This window comes from Dromiciops gliroides, chromosome 5 (assembly GCF_019393635.1).
Source record: "Dromiciops gliroides isolate mDroGli1 chromosome 5, mDroGli1.pri, whole genome shotgun sequence".
NCBI lineage: Eukaryota > Metazoa > Chordata > Mammalia > Microbiotheria > Microbiotheriidae > Dromiciops > Dromiciops gliroides.
The window spans coordinates 33,710,531-33,722,562 of NC_057865.1; the positions used below are offsets into that span (position 1 = coordinate 33,710,531).

At 37.3% G+C, this 12,032-nt stretch overlaps 1 protein-coding gene across 1 annotated transcript in view; it reads right to left on the reverse strand.

Annotated features, from left to right (window-relative positions):
* RAB5A (RAB5A, member RAS oncogene family) overlaps nucleotides 1-12,032 on the reverse strand; it is a 49,812-nt gene that overhangs the window by 5,200 nt on the left and 32,580 nt on the right. The window contains exons 3-5 of the mRNA XM_043967159.1: nucleotides 9,651-9,802; nucleotides 8,938-9,060; nucleotides 5,039-5,132 (exon numbers count right to left, since the gene is read on the reverse strand). Of these exons, the coding sequence (XP_043823094.1) occupies nucleotides 5,039-5,132; nucleotides 8,938-9,060; nucleotides 9,651-9,802 (369 nt within the window). The remainder of the gene's footprint in view (nucleotides 1-5,038; nucleotides 5,133-8,937; nucleotides 9,061-9,650; nucleotides 9,803-12,032) is intronic.

Below are 12,032 nucleotides of genomic sequence, written 5' to 3' on the forward strand. Positions count from 1 at the left end.
TGTGATATAATACTGTCTGCTTTCTCAATGGGTGGGGGGGAGGGGTTGAAGGAAACTGACAACTCAATTGAAAAAAAAAAAAGAATGCTAAAATAAAGTATAATTAAAAAACCCTAACATTCCTTCCTTCCCTGAAACTCCCCCTCCAAATCTCAAATGAGCATGGAGTACTTAAATCTTTTTTTTTTTTTTTTTGGCTGGGCAATGGGGGTTAAGTGACTTGCAAGTGTCAAGTGTCTGAGGCTCAGGTCCTTCTGAATCCAGGGTCAGTGCTTTATCCACTGTGCTACCTAGCTGCCCCCAGTACTTAAATCTTTACAGAAGCTTGAAGCTTTGTGATTTTCCTGTTACAAACATTTTATTTTTATTTTTTGCTATATCATCAACATAAGTCACATCTCTATCCATGACCAACACTTTAAAGGCATTACATCCATATAATCACCACAAACAAAAGAACATTAAAACTTAAAGTGTAAGTTATAGAATTCATATTACAACAGTGTATTAAAGATGTCTAGGTGACAAAGGTCAGAAATGGGCCATAGAAACTGATGGAATTCCCACTTTCTAAAAGAAGGACTCTAATATTATTTGATCAAATGAAACAGTACTTTTCATATTGGGAATCACAGAGCCAACATGATAACCTGGTGTCAGTCGATTAAACTGAACAAAATTTACAAAGTGCTCGAGGACTGTGTTCTTGCTCGCAAGAAGCTTCCAAGTCCAGGAAGAAGGACACAAACATAGGTCATTAATCCTACATGGATTTTCATGATAAATACATTGGGAAGTTGAGAAACAAAGTGGAATATAAAGTTTGGAAGTTAAATATAGAATTAAGAAATAAAAAGTTATATTCTAGGGGGTCACAGAGTATCTATGAAGAAGATTGATATGAGAATACGGGATCCAGGGGGCAGCTAGGTGGCACAGTGGATAAAGCACTGGCCCTGGATTCAAGAGGACCTGAGTTCAAATCTGGACTCAGACACTTAACATGTACTAGCTGTGTGACCCTGGGCAAGTTAACCCTGTTTGTCTCAGTTCCTCATCTGTAAAATGATCTGGAGAAGGAAATGGGAAACCACTCCCGTGTCTTTGCCAAGAAAACTCCAAATGGGGTCTCAAAGAGTTGAACCCAACTGCAATAAATGCACAACCACAAAAGAATATTAAACAGTATAATTATAGCTATTTATACTAAAGTAGGCAGAGTAGTTCACATTACCACAGTTTCAATATCTGGGAGCAGGGTTCTCAAGAACCAAGGAGTATCTCAATAAATAAGTAAACACACACACACACACACACACACACACACACACACACACACACACACATTGTATATGAATACAATGTATAGGTATATAAAGTAACTTTTTAACCTTCACCAACTAGTGTCTTTAAATTACTGGTTGCCAGCAAGTATGGGGCCTGCTTCATTCACTGGTCCTTTGGAATTAGTATTAGACGTTGCACTGATCAGCATTCTAAGGCTTTCCAAAGTTTTTTTTATCTTACAATGTTGTTATTTTTGTATAAATAGAGCTCCTCTTTTTGTTCACTTCATTCTGCATCAATTCATAAGTTTTTCCAGATTAGAAATCTTTGCAGTAAGTTTCTCTGAGAAAGGTCTGAATCCAATTTTAAGAGCCATTTCCTAAATGATAAATGGTCGGTTTTCAGAGGAAGAAATCCAAGCCATTAAAAAAAATGTCTAAATCACTAATAGAAAAATGCAAATTAACACAACTTTGAGGTGTACCTCACACCTCTCAGATTGGCTAACCTAATCCAGGCATGAGCCTCATGCCTGGACTGATACAATAGTCTGCTGGATGGTCTACCAAGTCTTTCCCTACTTCACTCCATCATCCATTCAGTCACTGAAGTGATTTTCCTAAAGCTCAGGTTCAATCATGTCATTTCCATACTCCTAAAGTCTAATAAGTCGTAATCACTTTCAGGATTAATGACAAAATCCTCTGTTTGGCATTCGAAGCCCTTCGAAACTTAGCCCCACCCCACCAATTTTCTACTCTTCTGATACTTCACACCCTGCCATGTATTTCTTGATTCAGTAACACTGGCACCCTCGCTGTTCCACAAAGATGACATTTCACCTCTCAGCTCCAGGCATTTTCTCTGCTCCCCTGGGACGCGATCATCCCTGCCTCTTGGCTTCCTTCAAGTCCCAGCTAAAACCTCCCCTTGTCCAGGAAGCCTTTCCCAACCTCTCCTAATTCTAGGGCCTTTCCTGTGTTGTTTGTTTGCTCACTGTCTCTCCCACTGGACCGTGAACTGCTCAAGGGCAGGGACTGCCGTTGGCTTTCTTTGTACCCACAATGCTTGGCACAGTGCCTGGCACATAGTAAGTTCTTCATATATGTTTACTGAGTTGCCCTGGTCACATAACCAGTATGTGAAGAAACCTGGACCCAGGTCCTTCTGGAATTTTCCCCAAGGCTGACTCTATACCCACTACACTGATTTGCTTCCCCAAAAATTAAGTAGTGGAGCCATTGTGCTCTCAGTACACATGGCTAGACTTGTACCAGCCACTGTGCCTGTGGGAGAAGAAACAGCCCACAGTCAGTCAATACTTGTGAGAGTGCCTCAATTGCTGCTTACTTCACTTCTGTAGCTTCCATCTGCTGCTGGAGCCTCTTCTTCCTTGAAGGGAGGGCATGACTGTTATTCTCTCAGACTGCCACTGGGCCTGGGGCTAGCTCCTCAGCCCATTTTATCTCTGGTACAGCCACACAGGGCAGGCACACAAAAGAGCCCCATAAGCAGCTGTCCAGGCTTTGTTCTCTTTCAATTGTACCCTCTGAAGGAAAGAAGTTCATTGTTTTCAGCTTCCTTCCTACTTTCAATAGGTGATAGGCCAAAAACCATTAAGAATAGCAAAGATTTGAGAAGACAATATTCTTGATACTTCTATCATGATATGACTAAAAGGTAAGGTTGAGAAATGGCTACTTATAGGTTCTAAGTCAAATGGCTTCATTGCTGTTATTTTGGGAATTTACACCATAGGTAAGTATACAGTTGAAAAGCACTTGGTGAATTATCATTTTTACACAATGTGGTTACCATGGGTTTGGTTCATTAATGTAGAGGTCATTTGGGGCAGCTAGGTGGCGCAGTGGATAGAGCACTGGCCCTGGAGTCAAGAGGACCTAAGTTCAAATCCGGCCTCAGACACTTAACACTTACTAGCTGTGTGACCCTGGGCAAGTCACTTAACCCCAATTGCCTCACCAAAAAAACCCAACAACAAAAACCAAAACCAACCAAACAAACAAAAATGTAGAGGTCATTCTATTTTGAGGCACAGCCAAGAGGCACAGTGGATAGTACACTGGGCTTGAAGTCAAGAAAACTCATTTGCCTTAGTTCAAATCTGGCCTCAGACACTAGCTGTGTGATCCTGTCTGCCTCAGTTTCTTCATCTATAAAATGATCTGGAAAAGGAAATGGCAAATCACTCCAGTATCTTTGCCAAGAAAACTCTAAATGGGGTCATAAAGAGTCAGATATGATTGAAATGATACAAACATTCCATTCTAAATGGTTTACTTTTTTGTACTCTTTGAGCCAGTGGAAAAATTTAGATATTAAAATTGGTTTATATTTAATTGTCTTGAAGTACTGTCTCAAGTGTTCATATAGATGAGGAAAAAGCAAAACCAAACCCACTTGAGATTTGCCAACTTAAAATCTATCCTATGTTCTGCTTATGTGTGTTCTTAAAAGGCTGATGTTAAGGGGGAAATAAGTGCAGTTTCCTCAAGGGTAGGCTGTCCACCAGGGTCCTGATCACTAAAATAGTGTTGTAAAGGAGTTATATATCAAGGTCCTAAACTTTGGACAAATCAGTCTTTCAAGTAACTAAGAATAAGTTTAGATCTAATTAACCTGCCACTGAAAGAAGATGAAGGCGTGTGTCACGAGCAAAAGGAAGTCATCTGCGGCAAACCAGATGTGGTCTTGACCTCTTTTCCTTCTGCTTCTGACCCCATCTCTCCTTAAAACCCTTTCCCCGGTATCTCTGCTCTAGATGATCTAGATGATGCTCTAGAGATCCTGATGGCCTTTTCCACAAGTCATGATTTTGCTTTCTGGCTTGATACTTCAATCTGTGTTCCAATTTTGTCCCCCATCAGACAAAATGCTCCCATGATAAGACAGCTGTGGCTTGTCTATTAACTTCTGGCAGTACAACATCATTAAAAAAAAAAAAACAAAACGAGTCCTTAACCATATATGGTTATAGGGCATTATTCTAATGAAAAGGGGGAACCTGGAAGGACTTAGAATGGAGCTGTCAGACAAATGGCTAAATGGGAGAAAAGGATCCCAGGTATCAGGCCTGTAGCACCACACACACTCTTTTTCACTTTAGTATTCTTGCAAGAAGGTAATGACACAAAAAAAATCAAGGAGTGCTAAGAAAACTAAGAAGCCAGTTTAAGGTCTTTTCCCTCTTAAGGTATCAGACAACTGAAGGTTAACGGCAAGAGTATGGGGGCTTTTAAATTCAAAGCCCATAAAAGAATGGCTTCTTTGAAAAGGTCCTTGGTAAGTTAGGTCATATTTTGCTCAAATATAAGGGGAGGCCATTAAGGTTAATGATATTAAGAAAACAGTTCTATTTTTGTAAAAAACCAAAAAATACTGGAAAAGTATCGTAGCTATGTTTCTTAGTTATACATGTCCATAGCAAAACTGTTTTGACCCAAGGAGAGGAAACAGGAACTATCACTCAATTGACAAAAGCTCATCTGAAGTGCACGTAGAGTACCTAGGGAAGAAATTCAATATTTATCAAGTGACTACAAATGGCACAATATTATTACTAAATTAAAAAAAAAAAACCCAACAACTATCTTGTGAAGGGAGTTTTGGAAGCAACACAATACATATGGAGTCCAAGACAATAAAAAGAAATAGTTAATACAGGTAACATTTTTTTTCTGAAATTTGGTTTAAGTGACTTTTGTCACTTAAAAATAGAAGCTAGTCTTACCTATTGCCATGAATATTTCATTTACATTCATTGATGTTTTAGCTGATGTCTCCATGAATAATAAACTGTTGTCATCTGCATAAGACTGTGCTTCCTGTTAAAAAAGAAAGTTGATTTTTCCATTATATGTTTTTTCCACACATCAGTCTCTACTTTCCTATTAGCTATTATTGGTTTAAACTTTGTCACATTGGAACAGAAAAATTTCATTAGATTTTGGCAACTGTAGATCTAGTTTATCTATAAAAATCAACATGACAAAAATTTCCCATCTTTTTATTCTGAAATATATTTTACACAGTTTTGAAAACATCTCTATGTCTAATACAACTATTTAATTTCTAAATCCTGAGGAATTTGCTTACAAATGTTAATTCATTCAAAATAGAAATTACTCTTACTCTATACAAAGAATCCTGCTTGACCTATAGAGCTATAACTAACCTTAAATGTTATTTACTATATTACAAAGGAGCTTTTTTCCCTTCATGAGAACTGAGTCTAAAAATCTATCCCAAGAGAAAGAATAAGAGCAATGACATGAGAATGAGCCTGAAAGTCGTATATAAGGAAGTAGGAGTAATAAATAAAGGTGCATCAAGAAAAGATGTCCAATGTTAATCAATCCCCGGGCATGTGTACTATATCTACTTTAAAAATGAGTCTAGGGGGCAGCTAGGTAGTGCAGTGGATAAGGCACTGGCTCTGCATTCAGGAGGACCTGAGTTCAAATCTGACCTCAGACACTTGACACTTACTAGCTGTCTAACCCTGGGCAAGTCACTTAACCTACCCCCCCCCCAAAAAAAGGTCTAAACCCAGAAATTTGGATTGGGGAAAAAGGAAGAAAGGTGTTAAAATAAATTATAAGCGGGGCAGCTAGGTGGCGCCGTGGATAATGCACCAGCCCTGGATTTAGGAGGACCTGAGTTCAAATTTGGCTCAGACACTTGACACTAACTGTGTAACCCTGGGCAAGTCACTTAACCCTCACTGTCGTCGCCCCCCCCCCATTACAAGCAGTTGGGGGTGGGGTATATTCTAATAAACAAACCCTCAGTGATGAGGAGTGGATGCTAACAACTCTACTGAAGGAGTACTGAAGTTGAGCCTTGAAAAAATCCTTACAAAAACTCATTATTTAACAAAAATTGCTGTGAAAACTGGAAAACAGTATGGCAGAAACTAGGTATAGACCAACATCTCACACCATATACTAAAATAAGGTCAAAATGGGTACATGATTTACACATAAAAGTGATACCATAAGCAAATTAAAAGAACATGAAATAGTTTATCTGTCAGATTTATGGAGAGAGGAAGAATTTAGGACTAAAGAAGATACAGAAAGCAATACACAAAATGTAAAATAGATAATTTTGATTACATAAAATTAAAGTTTTGGGGGGGGGGGGGGCGGGGTAATGAGGGTTAAGTGACTTGCCCAGGGTCACACAGCTAGTAAGTGTCAAGTGTCTGAGGGCAGATTTGAACTCAGGGCCAGTGCTTTATCCACTACGCCACTTAGCTGCCTAAAATTAAAGTTTTTACACAAACAAAACTAATGTAACTAAGATTAAAAGGGAAGCAGAAAACAAGGAAAGACTTTTTGAAACATGTATATTTGATAGAGGCCTCATTCTAAAATATATAGAGAATTGAGTCAAATTTCTAAAAATCCAAGTCACTCCCCAATTGATAAATGGTCAAAGGACATGAACAGGCAGTTTTTAGACAAAGAAATCAAAGCTATCTATAGTCGTATGAAAAAAAATGCTCTAAATCTCCACTGATCAGAGAAATGTAAATTTAAACAGCTCAGAGGTATCACCTCATGGCTATTGGAGTGGCAAATATAACAAAAAATATTGGATGTTGGAAAACTTGGATGCTAACCCACTGCTGGTGGAATTGTGAATGGATCCAACCATTCTGGAGAACAATTTGGAACTATGCCCAAAGGCATACCCTTTGATCCAGCAATACCAGTTAGGTTTATACCCTAAAGACATCCCACAAAAGAGAAAAAGAATGCCCATCAATTGGAGAATGGCTAAACAAGCTGTGGTACAAGACGGTGATGGAATATTATTGTGTTATGAGAAATGAGGGGGGAATGCTTTCACCTCCAGAAAAAGAACTAGAATCTGAATGCAGATTGAAGCAGACGATTATCTCTTTAGTTGTTGTTGTTTCTTCTTTCTTGTGGTTTTCCCTTTCATTTTGATTCTTCTCTCACAACACAACTAATATGGAAATGTTTAACACGATTGTAGGGTATAACCTCTATCAGATTGCTTGCTGGCTTGGGGAGGGGGGAGGGAGGGAGAAAAACCTGGAACTCAAAACCTTACAAAAATGAATGTTGAAAACTCTCTATGTGTCATTGGAAAATAAAATAAAATACTATTAAAAATGAAAAAAGAAACCAACCCCAATTATTATCTCATTTGGGAAGTAGGTGCTAATATTGTCCCCACTGTACAGATAAAGAAACTGAGGCAAACAGAGGTGAAGTCACTTACCCAAGATCACAAAACTAGAAAGTATCTGATGAGAAATGCAAATTTAAAAATTCTGAGGTACCACCTTACACCTATCAGAGTGGCAAATATAACAAAAATAGAAACTATTGCATGTTGAAGAGGATGTGGGAAAACTGGGATGCTAATATACTGTTGTTAGAGTTGTGAACAGATCTAACCAATTTGGAACTATGCCCAAAGGGCTATGGGACTATGCATGCCCTTTGATCTTGCAACACCACTGTTAAGTCTATATCCCAAAGACATCCCCCAAAAGAGAAAAAGATCTATTTGTACAAAAATATTTATAGCAGTTCTTTTTGTGGTGGCTAAGAATTGGAAATCAAAGGAATGCCCATCAATTGGGGAATGGCTAAACAAGTTGTGGTATAAGACGGTGATGGAATATTATTGTGTTATAAGAAATGAGAAGCAGGATGATTTCAGAAAGACCTGGAAAGACTTGTACGAACTGATATGTAGTGAAGTGAACAGAACCAGGAGAACATTGTGCACAGAGACAGTAATACTGTTTGATGAAGAACTGTGAATAACTTAACTGTTCTCAGCAATACAATGATCCAAGACAATTTCAAAGGACTAATGATAAAGCATACTGTCCACCTCCAAAGAAAGAACTGATATTAAACAGACTGAAGCAGGCGATTTTTCGCTTTCTTTAATTTTTTTCTTTTATTCAAGTTTTCTTATACAAAATGACTAATATGGTCATGTTTTACATCATTGTACATATATAACCTATATCTGATTACCTCCTCAAGTTGTGGTTTCCACTCTTTAGAACATGCAAGAAATGGCTTGCCAGTAATATTAACATTTGCAGAGCCTAGTGCTGTGTGCAACTATCTTCTTCATATAACGATGTCCCCCAATTCAATGAATAATAAAACCCAAACATATACAACAACAAAATTACCTTCTCCCCCCCTCCCTACCTTGGTGCAAGCAACAGGCTGTCCCAAGAAAGGGCTTTAGGAAAAGAGGAAGTACTGAGATGGCTTTTAAGACTTAGGAAAAGAATACAACTATAGCTTCCAATACTTTATGAGAACACTTTAAACCAGTGACAAAGTGCTTAACAGAGCAATCATTACCAGTAAGAGCCATCTTCTTACAAGGCCTATTTTTATGAAATTAATATTAGTAAAATTCCTTGACTAATTAGTAAATGAAAATACCATGAAAATTCAGATTATATTGACTATATAATCTTTACTCACCAATTATATCAAAACAGTTTGCATATTCTATTGTATATTTATTAATCTATAACTACAATTGCTAAGTGAATTCAGAAAAAAATAGACTTTTATCATATTTACTTTCAAGGTAAAAATGTTAAATATAACATACCTGGAAATCTACAGCTCTTTTATTTGCTAGATCAGCCTTGTTCCCTGCTAAAGCTATTACAATGTTAGGACTTGCTTGCCTCTGAAGTTCTTTAACCCAGTTTTTTGCTCTTGCAAAGGACTCCTGGTTAATTGGAGGAAAAAAAACATACAAAATCAACAACTAAGAGTCATTTAAACTAATTAATTTATCTCTAAAACAGGCCTTTAAAAACTGTTGGGTATGACCTTGTCAGAAATAAGTTCTTAAATATTACATTAAAGCACTGTTCAACAAAATTTCCTTTAAAAAACAGTTTCTTTTAATGATAAAAATTTGGCAGAAACAATATTTTGTTTGGCTTTCCCATGTTTCTCAGAGTTTCTCTTGATTGGAGGGTTATAGAGTCAAAATGCATACTGAATGCTATGTTTTCATTGTAATGATGATACTTAACTACATTTATTTAGCGCCCAGGCACTGTGCTAAGCGCTTTACAATTATTACCACATTTGATCCTCACAAAATGCTGGGAGTTAAGTGCTCTTATTGACCCCTATTTTACAGATGACAAAACAGGCAAAATAGAAGTTTAAGAGACTTGTCTAGGGTTATACAACTTGTAAGTGTCAGAGGCCAGATTCAAACTTGAGTCTCTTTTAATTCAGGTCAAGCACTTTATGCACTATGCTACCTAGCTGCCCAAATATAAACTGCAGTCACTTTCTACTTACCTCATTTGTGATATCATATACAACTATTGCTGCTTGTGCGCCTCTGTAGTACATTGGTGCTAAGCTATGATATCTTTCTTGTCCAGCTGTATCCCATATTTCAAATTTTACTGTTGTGTCATCCAGACACACTGTCTGGGTTAGAAAAGCAGCTGAAAAAAAAGGGGAAAAAAAGCTTGAAATAAGTTAATCATCAATTTTCTGAAAGTTTATATAATTAGACTACATATTTCCACATTAAATTAATATAGAACTGCATTTGAAAGGGGCAAGATGCAGGCATCTTGTAGGTGGATAGAGCCCATGCCAAGTGACTTAATTTCTTCCTGACTCAGTTCTTCATTTGGAAAATGGGGGGTAACAATAGATTTTTCTAAGGATCAAATGAGATAAAAGTATGGGATTCACCTGCATTTTAATCTGTTGTAAAAAAATCTAACAAAAGAATTCCTTTATCTTCAAATTTCTGGATATTCTCTCAGCATGGGTAAACTGACAGCTCCAAGATATTTGTTTGATTCTAAAAATGAACACCAAGAAAAATGCTCCAATGGGTGCTTAAAGAGAAAAGAAATGAAACTAATAAAAATTAATTATATTATAATAAGGTGAAACCTTAAGAACCAAATACTAGAGTAAACTTACAATTTTGGTTATTTATGTAGGCAAGGCATCAGGCACCCAGGGAGACTATTTTTGAAATCTTTTAAAAAATTTATTTATTTATTTATTTTTAGTGAGGCACTTGGAGTTAAGTGACTTGCCCAGGGTCACACAGCTAGTAAGTGCTAAGTGCCTGAGGTCGGATTTGAACTCAGGTACTCCTGACTCCAGGGCCAGTGCTCTATCTACTGCACTACCTAGCTGTCCCGGGAGACTATTTTTTTTTTGTTTGGTTGGTTTTTTTTTAGTGAGGCAATTGGGGTTAAGTGACTTGCCCAGGGTCACACAGCTAGTAAGTGTTAAGTGTCTGAGGCCGAATTTGAACTCAGGTACTCCTGACTCCAGGGCCAGTGCTCTATCCACTGCGCCACCTAGCTGTCCCGGGAGACTATTTTTAATGGCATTTAGGCTGCTCTCATGACCACACAATCCTATTCTGTCACCTGCCATTGTACCTCCAACTGAGTGACACCACAAGAGAGTTGGGCTTACCTACTTCTTAATTTCTGGACTAATTAGAAATAGTACATACATATATACGTACGTAGGCATAACGCAGGGTGGACATTATCTCCTCTAAGAGCTACTATAATAAACTAAATTAAAAAAAAAAACACTTATTAAATACCTACTATAGGGTACTACTATGTATGCTAGGTACTGAAAAAACCCTGCCTTGAAAGAGCTTACAATTTTGTAGTTTAGTAATTCATATACGCAAAGGAATACATTCTGAATTAGAATGCCCTAGCAGCATACAAAGGGATGAAAAAACTGCTGAGAGAGAATGGAAGCCACTGTAAATAACTCAGCTATTCTCGGCAATACAATGATTCAAGAGAATTCTGAAGGATTTATACTGAAAATACTATCCACCTCTAGAGAAAGAACTGATGGTGTCTGCAGATTGAAGGAGACCTTTATTTTTCTTTTTTGTTCTGTGTTCTCTTTTGCAACACTGCTAATAAGGAAATGTTTCTCATGACTGCACAAGTATAATCTATATCAAAGTCCTTGCCTTCTCAAGGAGGGAACTTAAAACTAAAAAATTATAAAAAAAATTAATGTTAAAAATGTTTTTATATGTAATTGAAGGAAAAACATTAAAAAAAAAAAGAATGGAAGAAGGGATCAAGGAAATTCCTCATACTGCAATGTCAATCCAAGAACATTGCCTAACTATGGGGTCAAGTGCTTTATGTTCTTTCTTTCTTTCTTTGGCGAGGCAACGGAGGTTAAGTGACTTGCCCAAGGTCACACAGCTAGCAAGTGTCAAGTGTCTGAGGCCGGATTTGAACTCAGGTACTCCTGAATCCAGGATCAGCACTTTATCTACTGCGCCACCTAGCTGCCCCCTCAAGTACTTTATGTTAATGTTACATTAGATTAATTTAAAAAATTGAATTGAAATACTAAACAAAATGAACATTTCCATTTATAAGAATAAATAAGAGCAGATTGCACATGAAAATGCAAACCTTTATTTTGTAGAGTGCATTCAAAGCTGTCTTGCTTGTCCTTTCAATCATTAGATACTGGAAAGCAGAGGGGTGATATTATGTCTATGAGCTACTCAGAGACTGCATAAGCAATATGCCTGATCTCCCCCTCTGAATAAAAATGAAAATATATAAAATAGCTATGACCTTATTACCTTGAACTTCAAACTTGAATGATTCCATATTTTCATACATTTAATTTAGTATTTTGAAAATATAA